Source organism: Sinocyclocheilus grahami, unplaced genomic scaffold, assembly GCF_001515645.1.
Source record: "Sinocyclocheilus grahami isolate Dianchi unplaced genomic scaffold, SAMN03320097.WGS_v1.1 scaffold783.1, whole genome shotgun sequence".
Lineage (NCBI taxonomy): Eukaryota > Metazoa > Chordata > Actinopteri > Cypriniformes > Cyprinidae > Sinocyclocheilus > Sinocyclocheilus grahami.
In genome coordinates, this window is record NW_015505962.1 from 452403 (window position 1) to 477983 (window position 25581).

Here is a 25581-nt window from a genome sequence, read left to right on the forward strand (position 1 = left end):
CATACAAAAAACATTCACAGTAAGTAGATCATCTTCAGATCCAGCACTTTCAGATCTGATGCTGTGTCCTCAACAAATCCTTATCAAACGTAATTTATTCCAAGTGCACTCTTTTATCTGGGTCATGAACGATGCCCCATTCACTAATTAATCTCTCTTTTGAGTCAATTCTGTTCAAGGTCCTGAACAAAGAAGCCTGCAAAACCGTGTGCATTTGTTCACGAATCACTTAGAATGATTTGTTCAGTTCCATTGAATCGTCTGAAGGGGTTTCTCATTCGTACCTGGAAATTTAAGAACAGGGAGAACATAAAGACCTTCAGACAATTTAAACTAAATCTGCAAATTCTGCTATTGGCCTGCACTGAGGATCTTTATTAGCTGAACACTGTGTGTGCCGTCTGTGAACGACTTCACAGGAATACATTTGATTTCATTTAGGTGATATTGTGTAGTAGTGGTATAAGAAGCTGTCATGTGAAATGTGTAAAGTGAACTGAATGAAAGGTGTTGATCTCGCAGTTTCATTTATGGTAGATTTGCTTTATTACATTACATCAGATTTCTTTTTGAGTGTTGTGAGATGATTCTGCGGTCTGCAGTTTTGAGCATTAACCAATCACACATGATCCGCTTATGAACGCAATATCCAATCAGATGTGTTTTGATTCGTCACTGCGGAGAACTCTGGAGTTGTTCAGTGTGCTCTCACTGACTGAATTCACAAACTCACTCATCAGCATAAACAACAAACTGCAGAAAAGAGATTGATTGTGCAGTGTAGACTGCTTCAGTAATTATAACGAGAGTTTTTGTGAAAATTCAGAACTCAGTTTTAGACTGAAGTCATGAAGCGCTGTTTCTTTATTTATTCCCAGTTTGAATAACCTTTTTGTTTGTCATGCTGCAGAAATAACAATATTGTGAAGTCTTCATTGTTTAATCTGTAAAATGGAATTCATGAACAGTTCATGCTTTTCCCCTTGAAACAACACAGATACAATTCAATCATTCATATGCTATAAAATGGATGAAAATGTTTTTTTAATGATACAAAAGAGCTTGTTTTTATTAAAAGCAAGACTTAATATCTCATATCAAAGCAAGGTTTCAAGATTGGCCAATGACGGAGTTGACATTCAACATGAAGTCATCATATTTTTGTGGTTTCGGGGGATCATATGATGTTTAAATGTGAATATTAAGATCCTGGTGAATGTAAATGGATAGCGGTAACAACTAATTGATTTATGTGTTCATATAACTGTTTTTAAAAGTTACCGTGTTACTATAGCAGATGCACAGCAGACATATACTGTACTGAGATGAGAGAAAATGGATTGTTTGTGTTCCAATGATACATCAAAATACTTAAATGTGACTCTTGAATAAAAGCTTTAGAAACAGTAACATACTCACTGTTTGTTGTGTTTGTTTAATACAGTAATTGATTGAGTGTATTTGATTGTTAAAATGACTACAAATTCAGGTTTTCATCACCACTGTCAGATGTGTCATCTCTGTCAGGTGAATATTTTGATAATATTTTATTTGTTGAGGAATTGTTGGTCACATGTGAAAGTGTTTTGAAATGTTAAAAACACCTTGATTTGTGTTAAAGATAAAGTTACATTTATATTACACAGTCCAAGGTAAAAAGCACATTTTGATCAAAAATAAAAGTTGGGAGGTTGAATCAAAGCATAGCTCAGTAGTTTAATACATGTAAGATTCATGAATAAATTAAGACACAAATGTAGTTTCATCATTTGTCTGAGCACAAGGTTTTATTTTTTCAATATTTCACACAGTTTTGTCCCACTTCTCAAGAATCAGTGATTTGGGGAACAGACACAGTCTCTATAATATGATCTCTAGGTGAAAGAGACTGTGTAAAAGCAGAAAAGTCCTGAATAAACAGGAAAAACGGAGATGTGATTAAAGTTTGTGTCTCTCAAGCATCAGTCGTCAGCACCTTTATTAATACTTGTTTGGTATTTATTAATTATGAGAAATATACCCTGATAGCATACACTTCCGGGCCTCATCTGGGCCAAATATAGCACATATGGCTGAGTTCTGGCAATGGCAGAGGCCATTTGGGCCAGATTTGGCCCACACACATCAAGCCGGTTTTAGTGTCAGTTGTGGCTTGTTGTTTGTGGGCTAGATGTGGCCCATGTGTGAGAAACCGGTTTTAGGTTGAGTTCTGACTTGTTGTGTGTGGGCCAGATATGGCCTATACCAGGTGACCAGATGTGCCATTTTCCGGGGACACGTCCTGGCAGATTTCTAAATTGCCTAAAATAACCCAAGTGTTGGCTGTTTGCAGACTGTGCAGATCAATTGTTATATGACATTTAAATACCGTGAGAGCTATGGAGAGCAGAGCAGACGGCTCCTTATGCTTTCAAATCACTTTGATGTCAAACAACGATCGATCTGTGCAGCGCATACAGCAAAACCTGGTTATTTTAGGCAATCTGCCAGGACGTGTCCCAGGAAAATGGCACTTCTGGTCACCTTACTTTACCAGCCAGTGTGATTCTCAAACTTTTTTGAGTACTGGACCCCCATAATATTTCAGGACATCTTTATTTTTTATATATATACAGTGGGTACGGAAAGTATTCAAATTAAATTTTTCACTCTTTGTTATATTGCAGCCATTTGCTAAAATCATTTAAGTTAATTTTTTTTCCTCATTAATGTACACACAGCACCCCATATTGACAGAAAAACACAGAATTGTTGACATTTTTGCAGCTTTATTAAAAAAGAAAAACTGAAATATCACATGGTCCTAAGTATTCAGACCCTTTGCTCAGTATTTAGTAGAAGCACCCTTTTGATCGAATACAGCCATGAGTCTTTTTGGGAAAGAGGCAACAAGTTTTTCACACCTGGATTTAGGGATCCTCTGCCATTCCTCCTTGCAGAGCCTCTCCAGTTCTGTCAGGTTGGATAGTAAACGTTGGTGGACAGCCATTTTTAGGTCTCTCCAGAGATGCTCAATTGGGTTTAAGTCAGGGCTCTGGCTGGCCCATTCATATATATATATATATATTTCTTTGCTTTGGATGACCTTATGAATCCCCAGCATCCATCTCCTTGTTCCAGTGCTTCATCTGGTAAACAATGATTCAGGGCTTACTAAAAATTCAACTAAAGAATTGTGTGAATCCATTGTGGCCAAAATACAAGCAAGTGGGATTCCAAACAGTTTGGTGTCCTCAATTGTGGGAGATTTAGAGGAGCTACCAGATGAGCTTCACTTGCAAGCAAAGCATAACATACTTTCTGCTTTGCCTGCAAATGACCCGTACAAAACTGTAATAAATGAATCTTTTGAAAAATTAGAAAACCCATTCACAAATCTGAATACAGAATGGAAACGGAATAAATACTTTAAAGAAAAATGGGGAGTTGTAGAGCCCGTTGAGATAACACTAGGTGTGCGGTATGACAACAAATTGAATAAGAAATCTGGTACTTATGACCAAGTACCAGTGAATGATACTTTTATATATGTGCCAATTTTAGAAACATTGAAATGCATGTGCAGAAATCCAGACATTTGTGATCTCCTAAGGAAAGATTGTAGATCAGAGCCTGACACTTTTACAGATTTTAGCGCTGGAAGTTGTTTTAAATCCCACCCTTTATTTACAACAAAGAGACATGCATTACAAATTCAAATATACTATGATGATTTTGAAATAGCTAACCCCCTTGGCTCCAAACGTAGTATCCACAAAATTGGCTGTCTTTATTTTATTGTAAGAAATTTGCCCCCAAAATTTAACTCGGTTCTGATGAACATTTATCTGTTGGCACTTTTTCACACACAAGATGTAAGCAAGTACGGTTTTGATGTTATACTGGCACCATTGATAAATGATATAAAGATACTTGAAAGCCAAGTATTAAGTCTTCCATTCTCAGATGAGCAGATGGCACCATCGCACAAATCACTGGTGATAATCTAGGGATGCATTCAATTCTTGGTTTTAATGAGTCATTTAGTAGCCATCATTTCTGTCGCCTTTGTTTGATTGAAAAGAATGATTCTCAAACAGTATACAGTGAGGATGATCCTAAGGTGGTCCTTCGTGGACAAGAAATCTTTGAAATGCATTGCAAATCTCTCCAGGAAAACCCACAATTAAGGTCACTGTATGGTTTGAAAAAAAATTCCATAATTAATACACTGAAGTACTTTCATGTTAGCAATAACTACTCGTTCAATATAATGCATGACCTTCTTGAGGGCGTGGCTCAATATGAAACCAAATTGCTTTTTGGACATCTCACACAACTTTATATCTGAAGAGGATTTACTTTCAAGGATTTATTCTTTTGATTATGGATTTTTAGAATGTAAAAATAATCCCACAAAGGTTATTTTGTATAGTGCTGGTAATAGCATTGGTTTAAATTCCATTCAGACATTATGTCTTGTGAAAAATCTCCCACTTTTGTTAGTAGACATTGTTCCTCCAGGACACAAACACTGGAGTTTGTTGCTTTTGTTACTTCAAATAATGAACATTGTGTTTTCACCTTGTCTCACTTCAGGCTTGACAGTGTATTTGAATTTGATTGCTGACCACCACAAATTATTTAAATACTTGTATCCACATAAAAATCTGATTCCCAAATATCATTACATGATACACTACCCCTCTTCTATAAGGAAAATCGGCCCCTTATTATATATGTGGTCAATGAAATTCAAAGCCACACATAAGATGTTCAAAGATTTTTTTTTTTTAATTTCAAAAACATAAAACCATTAGCTAAAAAGCATCAGATGGGCCATTGCTTACCATTGGGAAACCTTCACCCTCAAACATAATGAGTTTGGGCTAATTAAATCATTTTCCATAGGGGATGAGAATGTGGTCAGCAATCAAATGCTTGAAATGTTCCTATCACAAGATGTTTTCTCAATTCTAACCACCTTGCAACTCTGAACAGTGTTGTTTTTCTGTATCCATTTTAGTGTTATTTTAACACTTTTTTTTTTTTTTAGAGTCTCTGGCATAGTGTTAAATATTTAACTATTTTAAAAAAGTAAAAGTGACGTGACATGTGGCCAAGTATGGTTACCCATACTCGGAATTAGTGCTCTGCATTTATCCCATCCAAAGTGAACACACACACCCGGAGCAGTGGGCAGCCATTTTTTTGCTACGGCACCCGGGGAGCAGTTGGGGGTTCGGTGCCTTGCTCAAGGGCACCTCAGTCGTGGTGTTGAAGGTGGGAGAAAGCACTGTACATTCCCTCCCCCCACCTACAATCCCTGCCGGTACGAGACCTTTGGGTTACAAGTCCAACTCTCTAACCATTAGGCCACAACTTCCCCAAGTGTTAAAGTGTTATATAAGGAGCTATATAAACTCTGAAAAAGTCTGTGAGAGTTAATTTAACACTGGACTTTATGCTGTGTATGTTAAGGGGCGTAACATTTCTGTCACACGCTTGAGGCATTCGGCCAATCACAATGCACTGGATAGCTGACCAATCAGAGCACACCTCGCTTTTCAGAACGATGAGCTTGGTAAAAATCGACACATTTCAGAAAGGCGGGGCATAGAGGAGAAAAAATAATGTACAGTATGTGGAAAATGTGTTTTTTGAACCTTAAACCGCATAAACGCATTGCATTACACCAAATAATGTTATTTTTAGCAATGTCATATGATCCCTTTAAGGTCAAAATGTGTACAGGTTGGCAGGTCTGTATCTAACATCTGCTTTTTGAATAAAAAATAAATAAATCTCGAAACCAGGTAACCCTAAGCTTGGCTAATAGAATAAGTACTTGATTTTAAGTGTTTTATGTAAGGTCATGTTTGCGTTTTTGGGAAAAAAATGAAAACTTTTTTTCTTCACATTGTCAAATTTCAAATATACTGCCAATTATAGGATGACCCATATACTTTTATAATTCTACTGTACAGTCAATAATCTCATGTATTGTCTGTGGTTATATGTTTGTTGTCTAACACCAGTCAGGAGCAGTGCTACTAATTTCATTGCAGAAAAATACAATGACAATAAAGGCTTTCAGTTCAATTCAATTCAATGGCTTTATTGAGAAATTTAAAACAGAAAGCCCCAAAAGCAAATATTTTCCTAATGCAAATACAATTATAGTAGACAATAAAAGTTGTTGATAAAATATAAAAAGTAAAGATAATGTATTAATAAAAAGTTAACATTTAATCAATAATTACTCAAGGCAAAAGTGATCAATAATTACAGAAAGTAAAAGTGAAAACTAATGAGATGGATCTCTCTTTTCTACTGACAAGAAGGGATGGGTATCATTAAGGTTTTAACGGTATTACTATTATCACGATACTGCTCATAAATCAGGGATTCTTTTTTTTCTACAGAAAAAAAGGCCTCATATTCTGAAATGTAAAAATCTATAGCAAAGACTCGGCATGTTTGAACAAAAATGACATAAACCTGTAGTTTATTACTGTTATATTTAATAACAGTAATAAACTACAGGTTTATGTCATTTTAAGGACTAATGCATGGATCCAATATACCAACACATCAGATTGCTTTACCTCAAACATATTGTCTTTATAATCCTTGGAAGCCAAACTCAAAATTGAAAATTAAATTAGATTAGTAATAGCACAGACGTGCAAGAATAATGAAAATGATTGGCAAGATACAATGATCTTGATCATGTTTATGTAGCAATAATTAGTACTAAGAGTATTTTCTTAATTTGTCCAGTACCGAAAGTAGAACCGATAATATCAGAGCTTATGAATACTAGTCTTTCATAATTTAGCCCCAGAGCTCGTTTAATACCGGTTTCAGGTACCATCCCCTACTTACAAGAGAAGCACAGAAGAATCAAGTTACAAATCTACATGACAGTACGTCCTGCCTCTGTGTTTCCTAAATAAGTGTAAGAATAACAATTTGTTTTAAGAGCAACAATTAAGAACAAAATTTTAATTAAATCTAGGTGTCTCTTAAAAGTGTTAGTCTCTTCTTCAGCTTCCTGAACAAGAATGGTTTCTAAAAATGTCTACTTACCTTCTTGAAAGAGTAAGCAAACTACAAGTGATACATATGCATTATAAGACAATTGAACATAATATGAAACTCATAAGAAAGCACAATGATATAATTTATATCATGAAGCAAAATAATATGCAAGAATATAACTTTCTGACATTGTTCTTTGGGGAGGAACTCCATCTGAGTTGATCTGAATCTCACAGTTGAATCTGCTGATTTTGAAGATGAAGATGAACTTTATTCACTGTGAAAACTTTAGATAATGTTTCTTTGTCATGTCACTTGTAATGTCTGCTTAGGCCAGATTTATCCAGATTATATTTTATTGCTTAATGCGTTATTGTGTTGCATTTGTTAAGGACACAGCATCAGATCTGAAAGTGCTGAAAAATCTGAAGGTGATCTATTTACTGTGAATGTTTTTTGTATGACTGTGTAGAGAAGATGATTGATTGAAACACTTCCCACATGCAGTGCAGTGATACGGTTTCTCTCCAGTGTGGATCCTCTCATGTGTTTTTAGATGTCCTGAATGATTGAATCTCTTGTCACAGTGTGGACACTTGTATGGTTTCTCTCCAGTGTGGATCCTCTCATGTGTTTTTAGATGTCCTGAATGATTGAATCTCTTGTCACAGTGTGGACACTTGTATGGTTTCTCTCCAGTGTGGATCCTCTCGTGTGTTTTCATATTTGCTGAATGACTGAATCTCTTGTCACAGTGTGAACACTTATAAGGTTTTTCTCCAGTGTGAATCCTCTCGTGTCGTTTCAAATGTTCAGCTGAAGTAAAAGTATTTTCACACTCAAAGCACATGTACTCTCTCACACCAGTATGTATTTTCTGATGCTCCTTCAAAATTTGTAAACATGAAAAACTCTTTTCACACAAATGACATGAATGTGGCTTCTCCTTTGTATGAACGTTCAGGTGTTTCTTCAGGTCTGAAGCACACAAAAATGTTTTGTCACATTGCTCACATGTGTACAGTTTCTCTCTAGTGTGAATGTTCACGTGTTCCTTAAGGTTTGACGAGTGAGTAAAGCTCTTTCCACAATGATCACAAGTGAAAGGTTTCTCTCCAGTATGAACTCTCATATGTGTCGTAAGGTATTCTTTTAGTGCAAAACTCTTACCGCACCGAGCACATGTGTACGGTTTCTCTCCAGTGTGGATCCTCTCATGTGTTTTCAGATTTGCTGACTGACTGAATCTCGTCACAGTGTGAACACTTGTAAGATTTCTCTCCAGTGTGAATCCTCTGGTGCTGTTTTAAACACTTTGCTGTAGTAAAAGTCTTTTCACACTCAAAGCACATGTACTCTCTCACAGCAGTATGTATTTTCTGATGTTTTTTTAAATATTGTAGACATGAAAATCTTTTTCCACACAAATAACATGAATGTGGCTTCTCCTTTGTATGAACTCTCAGGTGTTTCTTTAGGTCTGAAGCCCTTAAAAATATTTTCCCGCACTGATCACATGTGTATAGTTTATCTCTCGTGTGGATGTTCATGTGTATCTTATGTGTTGCTAATTGTGCAAAACGTTTCCCACACTGATCCCAAGTGAACGGTTTCTTTCCAGTATGAACTCTCATGTGAACATCAAGGGTTTTTTTTTTGGTTCAGGTTAAAGATTCCTTGGCTCTTCTTTTCTTTAAATATTTTTGTTTGGTTTGAGAGCGACTCAAAGGTTTTTCTTCAGGTTTGACTATTTTTCTCCTCAACTTCATCTAGTTCTTCATTCTCCTTGTTTTCTTATCAGTAAATCATAAAAAAACAGAGAAAAGTGAAAAGACATAAAAGTGAACCCTTATATAACAGCGAAAGTAGACAATTGCTATTCAAAATGTTGATGATTTTGATGCATTTTTATAAGTTATACGTCCCTGAAACTTTCCATGAATGACGTACATTGATCTTGAAATTATTATTTTTAAAATAGTATAGGCACAAATCCCATGTTTCTATAGGGATAACTATTAAATATATTTGATGGTTCAGGTTAAAGATTCCTTGGCTCTTCTTTTCTTTAAATATTTTTGTTTGGTTTGAGAGCGACTCAAAGGTTTTTCTTCAGGTTTGACAATATTTTTCTCCTCAACTTCATCTAGTTCTTCATTCTCCTTGTTTTCTTATCAGTAAATCATAAAAAAACAGAGAAAAGTGAAAAGACATAAAAGTGAACCCTTATATAACAGCGAAAGTAGACAATTGCTATTCAAAATGTTGATGATTTTGATGCATTTTTATAAGTTATACGTCCCTGAAACTTTCCATGAATGACGTACATTGATCTTGAAATTATTATTTTTAAAATAGTATAGGCACAAATCCCATGTTTCTATAGGGATAACTATTAAATATATTTGATCAGCTACACAGTTATCTAACAAACTTTTGAACAAAATGTACCCAAGTTCACACAACCCAAATTCCGGAAATGTTGGGACGTTTTTTAAATTTGAATAAAATGAAAAATAAAACACTTTCAAATCACATGAGCCAATATGTTATTCACAATAGAACAGAGTAAGTAATATTTATTTCTATAGTACCTTTGAAGAACAAGCGTCACAAAGTGCTTTACAACAGAAATATAAAATGAAGAATAAAAAAATAATAATTCCACCGTGTCCACAGATCTCAGTTCCACAGGAACAGCATTCCACAACTTGGGAGCAACTACTTCAAAGGCACAGTCTTCTCTTTTTTTAAAAAAAGAGGTGGACATTTTTATTATTTTGTCATGTCTATTTTTATTCTTAATTTTATATTTCTATTGTAAAGCACTTTGTGACACTTGTTCTTGAGATCGGTTTGATGAAAATAATTCCACCGTGTCCACAGATCTCAGTTCCATAGGAACAGCATTCCACAACTTGGGAGCAACTACTTCAAAGGCACAGTCTTCTCTTTTTTTTAAAAAAAGAGGTGGACATTTTTATTATTTTGTCATGTCTATTTTTATTCTTAATTTTATATTTCTATTGTAAAGCACTTTGTGACACTTGTTCTTGAGATCGGTTTGATGACTTGGTTAAAAGCTTAGCAGCAGCACTTTGAACCACTTGTAAACGTTTGAGGGATGAATTACTAAGACGAGTAAAAAGAGAGTTGCAATAATGAAGGAGGGAGGAAATAAATGCATGTATAATAATTTCCATCTCCGCTGTGGACACAACTGGCCTCAATTTTGTAATGTTTCTCAACTGATAAAAGCAGTTACAAACCAAATAATTCACATGTTGATCAAGACTGAAAGCTTGTCCCATATGAACACCTAAATTACGAAGGGTAGATTTAACAGAATGTGATAAAGAATCAAGACTTTCCATCACTTTTGGGAGAACACCAACATGAGCTGAGATAAGTACTTCTGTTTTTAACCAAGTAATTATTTGCCATCCAGACTTCAATAGAGTTTATACAATTTAAAAGAGTATACAATTTTGTAATTTCATGAGACTTAAAAGAAATATATAGTTGAATGTCATCTGCGTAGCAATGATAGCGAATGCCTTCAAAATTACTCATCAATTTCCCCAGCAAATATAAAGCAAAAAGCAATGGGGCCAAAACAGATCCCTGGGGAACACCACAGGACACAGGTGGTGTTGATGAGGTATAATTTTGAACTCTTACTGAGAAAGACCTGTCTGATAAGTATGATGAAAACCAACTCAAGGCTGTTCCAGAGATACCACCTCCTGTCCAAGCCTCTCAATTAATATACAGTGATCAACTGTATCAAAAGCAGCAGTGAGATCCAATAAAACTAGTACAGAGCATTCTCCTGCATCACCTTGCATAAACAAATCCTTTAAAACTCTAAGAAGAGCAGTTTCAGTTGAGTGCATATGACGAAAGCTAGATTGGAATTTATTAAACACATTATAACCATCTAAAACAGCTGCGACCGAACTACAAACTTTCCAGTGATGTCTGTGAGAAAGGTATATTCACTTGACAAGCTCGCGCATCTGCGCCGAGAGCTGATCTACAACAACTTTTTCCAGGACCTTAGCCATAAAATGTAACTTAGAAATAGGTCTATAATTTTGGGGTAAGGATGGATCAAGACTTGTTTTCTTTAGAATAGGTTGAACCACAGCTTGTTTAAAATAACCTGGAACTTGACAAGATGTTAATGAATTTTTCATTATAGATAACACACAGGGACCAATCATGTCAATAACATTTTTAAACAAGGCAGTGGGTACCACATCCAGAAGACTAGAAGAACTTTTCATAGACCTAAATAAACTTAGTGAGATCATCAATTGTTATTGGGGAAAAATTATCCAGGGTTACTGGCCTGGAGACACAAAAGTATTTGAAGTGAGGGAGAGAGAGTAATATTATTTTGTATATTGTTTATCTTATCCACATAAAAATGGAGTAAACTGTTGCACTCATCAGCTGAAGAGATTTGAACCGCAGGTGATAGAGAGACAATTTTATGTATGGTGTCAAACAAAATTTGGGGATTATGTCTGCTGCTAGATATTAAATTAGAGAAATACTTAATTCTGGCATCCTTTACCTTGTTAAAATCCATTAAAAGTTATTTTAAATGCTGATAGTGAACTAGTAGTCGAGTAGATTTCCACAGACGCTCGGTGTAACAAAGTCAATGATCGAGAAGGAAGAGGATGGGGTCGGCTTGACTGCTGCTGGTGATTTTATTCAGGTTTCAGTAAATAAACAGAACGTCGCGCTACCAGCGCTCAATATAACACAGTTGCATAAGCAATATACATGGACTCTAAAGAGCAGACAGTTTCCACACACGCACACCAGTCAGCATTCTGTCACCTCTCTGCCTGCCTTCTCATTCCCGGGCCTCTTTATGCGGTCTCTCCACGCCAATTACTGGTGGTTAATAGTGATGGGAAGTTCGGATCATTTTACCGACTCTGACCTTTGAGTCTCGTTCAGCAAAATGAACAAATCTTTTTTTGAGTCATTTCGTTCATTTTAGCAAAATATAATTAAAATGTTACGTGTTACTTCCTTAACACATCTACTACTTGCGCAAACGTTGATCACACTACAAACAATACAAAAGTGCTATAAGAAACAGAAAAGATTAATTCATTGTTTACCTGGGTCTTCATTCTATGATTAGCTCACCCCCTCTTATCTGACAAGTCTTCGGGTTTGAGTCGTTCGTTCATCACGTGACAGCCCCATACACTTTAACCAATGCCGTCTGAGCCAGAAAGAGAATTGATTAGTTCATCTCTCGAGTCTTTCGAATCGTTCATTCTTTTGTCACGTGACAGCATTGGATAGAGAAATTAGTTAATTTACAAGCTTCCGTACAAACGGGTGCATAGTTAATATGATTATTATCATCATTATTATAATTATTATTTACTCTAACAGTTACATGATGCGTTTCTGGTCTCAAAATGTAGCTTATTAATTCTTAGTTTATAAATGTGTGAATTTCTGTCATTATGGTTCTTTTCCATAACACTGAATGTTGTAACAAAGCAAATAAAGAGTTGGTTATTATCATTAAGTCTCTTCCCGGCTCAGACTGCATAGGGTAAACTTATGGGGCTGTCACGTGATGAACGAACGACTCGGAAAAACCCAAAGACTCGAGAGATGAACTAATCAATTCTCTTTCCGGCTCAGACTGCATTGGTTAAACTTATGGGGCTGTCACGTGATGAATGAACGACTCAAACCCGAAGACTCGAAACAGGTGAACTACTTGACTAATTCCAGTACAGAAGCTATAGGATGTTGCGGATGCGCGACTGAACAAATCACTCCCCGAGACGACTCGTTCTTCCCGAGTCACATTAAAGATTCCTTTAAAATGAACGAATCATTCAATAACAACCCAACACTAGTGGTTAAATGGATCGTAGTTGATCCGTACGGACCAAGCCCTCGCCACACTCGGTTTTATGGCAAATACGTTTAAAATAGCAGATACTGTCATTGATCCAAGGGGTGGAATTTAACAGACGAGCTGCTCTGGACACAAAGCAAATAAAGAGTTGGTTATTATCATTAAGTCTCTTCCCGGCTCAGACTGCATAGGGTAAACTTATGGGGCTGTCACGTGATGAACGAACGACTCGGAAAAACCCAAAGACTCGAGAGATGAACTAATCAATTCTCTTTCCGGCTCAGACTGCATTGGTTAAACTTATGGGGCTGTCACGTGATGAATGAACGACTCAAACCCGAAGACTCGAAACAGGTGAACTACTTGACTAATTCCAGTACAGAAGCTATAGGATGTTGCGGATGCGCGACTGAACAAATCACTCCCCGAGACGACTCGTTCTTCCCGAGTCACATTAAAGATTCCTTTAAAATGAACGAATCATTCAATAACAACCCAACACTAGTGGTTAAATGGATCGTAGTTGATCCGTACGGACCAAGCCCTCGCCACACTCGGTTTTATGGCAAATACGTTTAAAATAGCAGATACTGTCATTGATCCAAGGGGTGGAATTTAACAGACGAGCTGCTCTGGACTTCACAGGAGCAACTTCATTCAAGACTGAAAGGCAATGCTCATTAAAAGATTGTACTTGAACATAAACACTACCATTTGACATATTAATGGACGAACTATCAAAAACAGCAGATAATTTTTCTGCAGAAAGGTTATTCAGGATGTGAGAATTAATTACTCAACTACAAGATGGCGTATCTCAGTTACAAAATAAGTAGAATGAAATGCAATTATGATCTGAAATAAAAATATATTCAGACAAAACAGAACCAATATTTAAACCACAACTGAAAACAAGATCTAAAGTATGCCCTCTTTTGTGCCATCCTGAATGCACACACACCTGGACAGAGTATGAGTGACCATAGGACTTCATATCAGCTTCCGAGTCATCATGTGGTTGAAGAATCCCACAAGGACACTGATAACGCCACACAGCCACAACAAGCACTGCTCATGGACATCCCGGCTGAACCCTGCCCACAGAGCTCGTCACAGACAGACTGTGACGTACTACAACAGCTCCAAGACTCAGCACCCAAGGACGACTTTCTGGAAAACATCCAGGGAAGCCAGGAAAACATATCATAGCCACCAGAAACACCAGAGCCACAGCCCCGTTCACCAGACACACTATCCCTCTCTCCAGCATCTCCACTTCTAAGTTTCTCACAGAAAATGGAGGAACTGGTGTATGCCCCCAGATATCAATTAAAAAAACGGCGGACCCCACAACCACCAAAGCCTGTGGGCCCAGCTCCTTTGAGAGCTCTCTGGCCACTGCCACAACGCCAGGGCCCAAATCCTCCTCCATCTGCTATAGGTGAACCAATAACAATTGATAACAGCTCTCAGTGATATGTGCCGGGTCCCCGCTATGACAGCAACATTCACAAATGTTTACAGAACAAGCGGGAACTCAGTGTGCCAGTAGCCTTCTCTATTTCTGTTTTATCACGTGATAGAAAGTTTAAAGCCTTCTCAAGCCGTAAGGCTTACTCATCTAATCTGCATCAAACTAAGATTGCTGTTGAGACAAAAACCAATGCCAAGAAGTTAGCATTTTTAAACATTCACTCACTAAAAAATAAACCACTTCTGATCAATGATTTAAAGGGGTCATATGATGAGATTTAAATTTTTCCTTTCTCTTTGGAGTGTTACAAGCTCTTGGTGCATAAAGAAGATCTGTAAAGTTGCAAAGACTAAAGTCTCAAATCCAAAGAGATATTCTTTATAAAAGTTAAGAGTCAGCCACACCTACCTAAAACGGCTCGTTCTAACACGCCCCAACATACCTACGTCTCTCTGTGGGAAGATTTGCATAACAGCGCCCAAATGTTCACGCAAAGAAAGAAGGCGTAACTTTTATTCTCGCTGTAGTTTTGTTGTTTCCGCCGCAATGTCGTAAAGACGCTGTGTGCTTCGTTGTAAAAGCGAAACTACTTTGTTTGGTCTTCCAAAAGAGGACGATATCTGCTTTGTCATGCCTGGAGCTGATCCGTGCTGGTCGCTGAGGAAATACTACAACTTTGCGCTGTGGATCGCCGGATCGGCTTTCACCGTGGAGGAAGCGGAGTCCAGCCCGGAGTCGTCACATGTCCTTCTGGATGCTCCTTCGTCAAACGCTGGCCGCGCCGTTCTCAAGCCGGCCTCCTCTGCTCACTCTATCCCTCCGGCCATATCCTCACTTTATCCCCCCGGCCTCTGCTCATTGTAGGCCGTGGTCTGTGACGCTGTTTCGTTGTGAAAGCGAAACTACTTTGTTTGGCCTTCCAAAAATGGACACGACTAGAAATCAGTGGTTAAGTGGTATTTACAGCACTGTTCCAGAACACTTCAACCCAAATATTCGGATGTGTGCAGCACATTTTATGGAGGACTGTTTCCTGGAAGAGTAGACTACAATGCCGGCTGTTCTGACTCAAAGACTGTAAGTACATCTTTTATATTTAAAGAGTTTTTATATTTTATATATTTAAAGCGAGTTTTTTGAACAGTGTAGAGTAGTGCTTGTTGTTTGTAATTTCTCCGATCACATATGCAGACATGGTTTTATGTTTATGCGATGCAACGCAACACGTAAAAAGTCAGTATAAGTCATTATAATCCATAATTATGTCCCCACTGGATGCAACGAATGCCTTGTTTATAATGGGTTTTCATGTTTTTGAATCATCGCTCCGGCCTGACAGGGCATCATCACAGTATGGTGAGGGGCGTAACATTTCCGTCTCACACTTGAGGTATTCGGCCAATCACAATGCACTGGATAGCTGTCCAATCACAGCACACCTCGCTTTTCAGACCGATGAGCTTTGTAAAAATCGACGCGTTTCAGAAAGGCAGGGCATAGAGAAGAAACAATAATGTACAGTATGTGGAAAATAATGTGTTTTTTTTACTTTAAACTGCATAAACACATTGCATTACACCAAATACTGTTCTTTTTAGCAGCATCATATGACCCCTTTAATAACCACAAAACAACCTGGATTTTATGTGTCTAAATGAAACATGGCTAGAAGACAGCTGCAGTGCAACAGTCCTCAATGAAACAGCCCCTCCTAACTTTACTTTCATGAGTGTTTGCAGGACTGTTAGGAGAGGTGGAGGTGTAGCTGCTCTATTTGTGATGTTCGGGTCCTTTTTGCTCTGAAAAATTTTTCTTTTTCCTGAAAATACTAGTTAATGTTATCGCATTGGATTGACATTTTGTGACTTTGTTCACAAAGGGTATTGTAAAATAATCTGTTCAGTGGATACTCTCCAAAATGGCACCAGGGTGACGCGGAGGAGACAAATTGTTGAATAAAGTCGTTATTTTTGTTTTCTTTTGTGCACAACTGTCATGTAGAGAAGTAGTTCGGAATTGTCAAACATTCCATCATGGCCAAAATGAAAAAAATGACATCAGGAACATTCATCAGAAAAATGTTCACATCCCTACAAGGTCGCTACAAAGAGTATGTAATCCAGAACAAACTGTCCCAAGGTTTACTGCTCAAGCCTGCACCACCAGTGGATGGTGGAGAACCCCAGGAATCATGGATGAGGAAACAGAAAAGGTTCCTGGCAAAAAAATCTAAATTCTACCCTGCGCCCAACAGAGTGCCAAAAAAAACATTTCTGTTTCACCAACAGCTATGAAGAGAGAGAAACAAGACACAGCATGTGATCCCTGTAATGTTCCTCCACAAGTCCCCGTTTCAGAGAAAGAAGAATATTAATATTACATACAATAAAAATTACCCAAAAAGCACTATAAACAGTTAAGCAGAAAGATTATTTTATCATTTATTTTATTTATTTTGGATATTTAATTTAAGAGAATTTATTCAAGTTTGTCATTGTAGGTTGACGTGTTGTGGACAAGTAAACCAACGGAGCTGATTGTAGCTATTCTGCAGGACCCAAAAGAATAAAAACAGTACCTGCTCCATCACAGTACTTTCCAGACACTGAAGCCCCATGAATAGTTATTTGGTGAGGTATGCTCATCATGACAATATTTTTTAAATATATACACACACACGAGTAAAAAAGCATAGCAAATAGCTTTTGGGACAAAATCAGGGTAATTTCAGTTTAAATACTGCCATTTTTCTCTTTACTATTGGATTCAGGCTATAGAGAGTTACATCCGAGCCGTTCTTAATACAAAGGGCTCAAATTCTCACCTATACCAACTAAGTCATTACATCACAGGAGTAATGCTGTATGGTACTAGAGAGCAGCTGGTCCGACAAGGTTTATGAAAAGTAAGTAACTCCAGAATTGTTTTTGAGTCTTTACATCAACTCAAAAATAACTGCTTGAATTTATATCCTTTTATGATACAGGTAGACTTTGAGAAGTACGATGGGGTGATTTCCTTCGTAAATATAAACAATTGTCACTGGAAGTTAGTGGTAAGCTGTCAAACCGTTACGAACTAGTAACATTATACTAGACATTTGTTTTATTATGGTTCTTCATTATTATTAATTCAGAATTCTTGTTTATCCTATAGTTCCTACATGCTACGTCTGAAACGATCTTTGTGCTTGACGCTCAACGAGGTGCCGCTGAAATGGAGGAAGCCAAACAAACTAGAAAGAAAATAAAAGGACAAAATCAAAAGGTTCAAAAATTTAAATAAAAAAACCAAACCACAAAGACTGTAACTATACTATTGACTAAACACGGGAACAAATTAATTAACCAGATAAACTAGACTGGATGCAATATACTGAATAGCACGCTCTAACAAGACTAAAGACACTAGCAAAGAAAATGCACACACAAAACGAACCAGCAAAGACCAGAGGAAAATGAGCACAATATAAAGGGAGCAGCACACGAGGATCAGGTGAACACAATTGGGCAAACAAGGACTAAACAAGGGGGCGTAGTGACTGAAAACGAGAAGGCAGGACAAGAGGAGCACGTGGCCAACACAAACAAAGACACAGCCATGTGTTCAGGCACAAAATAAACAAAGACACATTAAACAAAGACAGGACAGACAAGACTGTCAGGGCAGGATCCTGACACGAAATCCACGAACAACTTTTCAAAATCCAGCGCGTGCTTTTAAACCAGAGCCATAACACGCTTTTCCTCCTGCTGATCAGTCGACTTCCTATAGTCTTCACCATGATAAATAAAAATACAAAGCAAACAACAAAAATAAAAAACAACCCATTCAAGTCCATCGAAAAGTTTGTTTGACCTTCTTTGGCGCACAGATCTGAGTTGACTTGAGAGCATAAATACATTATTCACCCTCTAGTGGTGTGAAAGAAAATTACAAACAACCAAAAAATGGCTCCTACAGTGAGCAACCTCTCATTAAATTGACAGTGTCTCGTGTGAAAGCTGTGAAAATGATCAATAAACAACCTGAAATTCTCTTAAAAAAACAACCACATACATAAATCATAGTACACTTACCCAGCCTGAGTGCAGACGAGAGATAAAACCACCGTAAACATAAAACCATGTCTGCATTTGTGATCGGAGAAATGACAAACAAGCATTACTGTACACTGCTCAACTCACATTTGAATCGTCAGTGGCAAATCCTTTAAATATAAAAAAAAAGCTTACTTTCACTGAGTCAGAACAGCCGGCATTGTAGTCTACTCTACCAGGGTCAGGAAACAGTCCTCCACAAAATGCGCTGGACACATCTGAATATTTGGGTTGAACCGTTCTGGAACAGTGTTGTAAATACAACTTAACCACTGATTTCTAGTCGCGTCCTCTTTTGGAAGGCCAAACAAAGGAGTTTCGCTTTCACAACGAAACAGCGTCACACATGACTGGCTTGAGTGAGCAGAGGCCGGTGGGCTAGAGAACGGAACGGCCGGCAGATTCGACAAAGGAGCGTCCAGAGGGCTTATGGCAACCACATGTGACGACCCCTGGCTGGGCTCTGCTTCGATCCGATCCGGTGATTCACAGCACAAAGTCGATGTATTTCCTCAGCGACCAGCACGGATCAGCTCCAGGTATGATGAAGCGGATATCGTCCTCTTTTGGAAGGCCAAACAAAGTAGTTTCGCTTTCACAACGAAACACACAGCGCCTTCACGACATGGCAGCGGCGGCAACAACAATACTACAGCGAGAATAAAAGTTACGCCGCCTTTCATTTGAGTGAACATTTGGGCGGCGTTATGCTAATTTTCCCACATCGTGACGTAGACGTGGGGCGTGTTAGAATGAGCCGTTTTAGGTAGGCGTGGTTAACTCAACTTTTATTTTTTGTACTGCTGGGTGATTTCAATATTCATGTCTGTTGTGCTGCTAATGTTTTAGCCAAGGACTTCTTAAATCTTATGTCCTCATTGAACTTTGTACAATGGGTTAAAGGCCCCACTCATTGTCTTGGTCACACACTAGATTTCATATTGACTTCCGGCTTATCTGTTGCTGATGTTGCATTCTGTGATGCTTCTTTTTCTGATCATATACTGGTGCTATTTACCACTCTTCTTCCTTCTTTACCTAGCATTACACCAACTCGGGTATGTTGGTCTCGTATAAGCTACTGAGCTATGCTTTGATTCAACCTCCTAACTTTTCTCTTTTATTAAAATGTGCTTTTTACCTTGGACTGTGTAATACAAATTTAACTTTATCTTTAACAGAGATCAAGGTGTTTTTAACATTTCAAAACACATTATCATGTTAGCAGACAGATTACACTTTCACATGTGACCAACAATTCCTCAACAAATATAAAATATCATAAATATGATCAAAATATTCATTTGAGGGAGGTGACAGAAACCATCAATTACTGTATTAAACACAACAAACAGTGAGTACGTTACAGTTTATAAAGCTTTTATTCAAGATTACCATTTAAGTATTTTGATATATCGTTGGAAAATTATTATTATTATAATTTTCTTTCATCTCAGAACAGTATATGTCTGCTGTGCATCTGCTATAGTAACACGGTAACTTTTAAAAACAGTTATAAGAACACATAAATCAATTAGTTGTTACCGCTATCCATTTACATTCACCAGGCTCTTAATATTCACATTTTAAACATCATGATACCCCTAAACCACACAAATATGATGACTTCATGCTGAATGTCAACTCCGTCATTGGCCAATCTTAAAACCTTACAGGGTAACCTTAAGGGTCTGAATACTTAGGACCATGTGATATTTCAGTTTTTCTTTTTTAATAAATCTGCAAAAATGTCAACAATTCTGTGTTTTTCTGTCAATATGGGGTGCTATGTGTACATTAATGAGGAAAAAAAAATTACTTAAATGATTTTAGCAAATGGCTGCAATATAACAAAGAGTGAAAAATTTAAGGGGGTCTGAATACTTTCCGTACCCACTGTATCTGTAGGAAAATTTAGATTTTTTAAGCCTTGTGCAGGAATCATCTTGCTCATTCCTGCAGGACTCATATTAAATAGGCCACTATTCCTGCAGGATAAACTTACTGTCTGTTTATATTTTATTTTAGTCTACAGTGTTTAAAACATGGACACAAGTACTTACCTGCAATTATATAATTTACTAACAAAAAATGTAATAAAATTATTCACTGACATAATATCTAAAACAAACAAGTTGTTCACATATCACAGTATAAGTTTTAGTATTACTTGCACTTTTATTTCACAGTGGATTTGATATATTGTATTGTACAGAATTTTTCATTCTTCCCACATTCATGTACTGTATATATTCATGTAAAATAATTTCATACATGCATTCATTGTATCACACATTAACTGTACATATTATAAATAACTACATAACTGGAAATATATAACAAAATTGTAAATAGTAAACAATTTTATATACCGATTACATATCACATAAAAATTTAAAATATTATTTGTCAATGTTTAATAAAAATGCATATTGCAAATATTTATAATCTACTGTTGTACAATACAATCATGCCAAGAATTAAATCCACAGTGCACTTTAAACTTTCGCAAACAATACACTAAATAGACTGTCTAATCAACAACCAAAGCCATCAACAGACCAATACAATGCGTTTTACATACTGAATAGACTTAAACATGCAAAACCACAAGTGTGACCTCAAAGTCATACAGTAACTGTAGTGTACTTGCTAAAATAAAGTTATAACTTATAAATAAACAATATGAATATATGACAGATATTTAGGAAATATGTTATTCTTTCTGTGATTATTCTTTCCATTACTTTACATAAATGGGAAGTTAAGGCAATAGGCCTATAACTAGACGGATCTGATGGGGTTTTCCCAGGTTTAAGAACAGGTACTATTATTGCTTGTTTCCAATCCGAAAGGGAGCTGACCAGTATCCCAAATTAGGTTAAATTATTTTAATACTATTTCCAGTGTATTATCTATCATGTATGCCAACATTTTGTAACATACTCCATCTCTTCCAGGAGTAGTCTGTCTAGCACTTATGATTGCTCTTCTTAACTCAAACATGTTTAGAGGCAGGTTGAGTAAACTATCTGACCTCTCATCTTTCTTTAATAAATTAGGGTAATCCATTAATGTGCTACTCCTACACTGCCTGGCTTCTTCTGAAAGATTATCTCAGCTATGAACTTTCTTGGATGTTTTTACTAGAAGTTCAGCCTTTTCTAGATTGCTGACAGCCATTCTGTCTGCACTGATCATCACTGGTAACTCATAATTCCTTCTAATCCCCCCCATTTTCCTGATCATATTCCATACATCTGACAGTTGTACTTCTCTTCCAATGCTATCACAGTACTGCCTCCAAAAAGTACGCTTTTGTGTTTTTATAGTTTTCCTAACTATCGCCTGGGCCGATTTATATTGGATCATAGCATCCATAGAATGCTGTTTTTTAAGTTGCCTAAATGCTTTATTTCTTGCTTTTACAGCTGCTTTACAATCATCATTCCACCAAGGTACGTTCTTGATACGTCTAACTCCTGTAGTTTTAGGTATTATTTCATCAGCCGATTGAATTATTTCATTAACTAGCTTATTGTTGAATATATTTACATCCATCTGGTTTTCCTCTAGTAGAGTCATACATCTATTTTCACAAATTACGTAAAAAACTTCCCAATTTACCTTCTCCAGTTTCCATCTAGGACTTCTCTTTCCTTGTTCATAACATATCTTTGTACCAACTATAGTCACTACAGGATAATGGTCACTCCCTATTGTAGTATGTTTGATCACACTCCATGTACTGATCCCTGCTATTACATTAGATACAAATGTCAGGTCAAGTGCCGTTTCTGTATTTTGTATACTGTTATATGGTGTTCCCTCTCCATTACTAATGCACACCAAACAATTATCATCAATGAATTCTTCAATAAGTTGGCCATTCACATCAGTATCATTACTCCCCCATAATGAATTATAAGAGTTAAAATCACCACACCACACTACATTGTCATGCAAATGACCCACAACATCTTCTAAAATGATTTGACTTAATTTCCCACATGGATTATAGTAATTAATAATATCTATACACCCTCTTTCAGTCCATACCTTACTTATAATTGATTCATAATCTTTATTTACTTGTACTACCTTATATTTCATCCCATTTTGTATAAATGTAGCTATTCCTCCCCCTCTGCCAGATTCTCTATCTCTTCTAATTACATTATATCCCTTTATTATAAAATCCAATTGTGGTTTCAACTACAACCTTGATACGTTGCACTTCTGTCTGTCTCTTACTTACCTCACATCCTCTGTAAGCAGAACTGTGTTCCCCACCACAATTACAACATTTCAGCTTTGTACTCTCTTGGCATTTTCCATACTGATGTTCTCCACCACATTTACTACATCTTTGCTTTCCCTTGCACACCGCCGCCACATATCCAATATACACTTTTTCCATATCTTCCATATTTTCCATAAATTTATCAAAACCGAGAGACTGTCTTGTGTATTTCCATTCCTGTTTATTTTTAGACGTCTGACTTAATTTACTTTTGCATTTGTTATGTTTCTTTTCACATCTTCAACTGGTACGTTTACCGGAAGCCCTGTAATGACTCCTTTTGTGAATTTCCTATAAGTCATAGAACATTCTACTTTCTTTCTATTTATTATGTTCATTTTGATTGCTTTTCCTTGCTGTCTTTCATCCTTACACATAATCTTCAGTGCTCCATTTCTTAATACTTTAGCACTCTTTATTTCACCAATTTCCTTATTTAGAGATTTCGTTAGCTGTATTGGATTCATACCTCCAAACGTGTCCCCTTCGTCCACAAGTTTTGCAAAAACCACATACTCCTCCCTCCGCTTCTCCTCCACAGTCGATCCCCTGTCTGAGTCACTTTCATCTGTTTTCTTTTTCCTTTTCTTTTTCCGTTTATTATTCCTAGCCGTTTCCCATTTTTATACATCCCGCCACCTACTTCCATCTCTCCTAGTTCATTTCCTGATCCGTCACTTCCTTCCACACTCTCCTGTCCATTCACAGTCCAGCTGTTGCCAACCACCTTGGGAATCGACATCTCCTTCCCAATTCCATACCTGCTCAACACACCTGTCTGTCCAAATTATGTTTAAAACATCAAAACATCTATAAAACAACACAATTACATTTGCTTTAAGCTCCCAGTTTGCGCTTGTCTATAATATCTATATAATTTAAATTAATAGCTTACATTTACACAAAAATGAGCCTGCAATAGCAGAAATAAGCCTTTTTAATGAAAGTAAAGGCCCATGTTTAATAATATTGTCAATGAAATGAAAATCTTAAATGAAATTAGAAAAATGTTTAAGAGATTATTGTTTATTTTATATTTTAATGTCACAAATAATAATATCAAGGTTTAAAGGTATTTTACATTATTCTTTTGTACTGTGGGTTTGATGAAGAGTAAACTAACATTTTCATGTGTCCTCCAATTTGACCCACAACCTGATCAGTTTGTACATGAGAAACTCATTCATTCATCAAATCCACGTCACTTTCACTTTCAGATAAACTTGATGCTAAATCCCCCTCCCATCAGGCACCTATAGTGTATTGCTGGACTTGTTATAAATTAATGTTCTAATGTAAAGTAACATGTTTCCTCTGTATGTGCACAATAACACATAGGGTTTGCTGTGTTCATCCTAATGCTTTTCATCTAACAGTTTAAACATTTGCCCTTGAAAAGAGTTTCAGCACAGCCTGTTTGATTATAAACCTTTGCTTTTTAAATGTAAATCCATTGTTTGCAGTATTTGAATTGTAAGGATTTTCATGAGTTTTATAGAAATTAATACAGTGTCACAATAAATATATTTATAAACATGCATCTTAAATATTAAATGTGATCTATTGAGTGATCAACTGCAATTTCACAACCAAACATATGTCTGTTGCAGCAACAGTTGCACAGTTAGCTGAGGTTAAACACATTTTATTGTCTGCTTTAAAACATTGAGCGGCTGAAGAAGACAGACTGAAGCAGTCGACACAGGAGATCAGTGTTAGACTTGTGGGAGATCTGGCTTCATCTGGTCTTGTGGAGGTCTATCATGATTGAGAGTGGGGTTCAGTCTGTGATGACGGATGGGATCTGCCTGAAGCATCAGATGGGTTTTCCTGGTTCTGGTTTGAGTGAATTGCCTAGCAAGTTTTATGATCTGTGTTATTGTTGTTTATTAAATATTATTATTCAATAAATAATACTTCATATAAATAACAGTAGTATTTAGTATTGAGAAATGGTGTGTGTGTGTGGGTTCATGATGGTGATTTTAGTTACATTATAGAGACTTTTTCCAGAGTGAGTCAGCAGTAAAGACTTTTGTAATGAAAGATACTGAACCGCCTTCTTAATGCAATTATGTGCATATTTTTGTACAAACATATACATCTCACAACAGTTATGGAAAACAAATGAAAAAAGGGTATAGAGAAAAAATAAAAAGTGCATGTGCATAGAAGGAAAAATATGATATATATATACAGCCATTTGCTAAAATCATTTAAGTAAATTTTTTTTCCTCATTAATGTACACACAGCACCCCATATTGACAGAAAAACACAGAATTGTTGACATTTTTGCAGATTTATTAAAAAAGAAAACCTGAAATATCACATGGTCCTAAGTATTCAGACCCTTTGCTGTGTTATTAAATATTATTATTCAATAAATAATACTTCATATAAATAACAGTAGTATTTAGTATTGAGAAATGGTGTGTGTGTGTGGGTTCATGATGGTGATTTTAGTTACATTATAGAGACTTTTTCCAGAGTGAGTCAGCAGTAAAGACTTTTGTAATGAAAGATACTGAACCGCCTTCTTAATGCAATTATGTGCATATTTTTGTACAAACATATACATCTCACAACAGTTATGGAAAACAAATGAAAAAAGGGTATAGAGAAAAAATAAAAAGTGCATGTGCATAGAAGGAAAAATATGATATATATATACAGCCATTTGCTAAAATCATTTAAGTAAATTTTTTTTCCTCATTAATGTACACACAGCACCCCATATTGACAGAAAAACACAGAATTGTTGACATTTTTGCA

At 36.6% G+C, this 25581-nt stretch overlaps 1 protein-coding gene across 1 annotated transcript in view; it reads right to left on the reverse strand.

Moving 5' to 3' along the window:
- Window positions 1–8676, reverse strand: part of LOC107561612 (zinc finger protein 721-like) — a 69985-nt gene extending 61309 nt beyond the window's left edge. The window contains exons 1-2 of the mRNA XM_016246088.1: window positions 8429–8676; window positions 7562–8256 (exon numbers count right to left, since the gene is read on the reverse strand). Of these exons, the coding sequence (XP_016101574.1) occupies window positions 7562–8256; window positions 8429–8657 (924 nt within the window). The 5' untranslated portion in view covers window positions 8658–8676. The remainder of the gene's footprint in view (window positions 1–7561; window positions 8257–8428) is intronic.
- Window positions 8677–25581: the final 16905 nt, after the last annotated feature.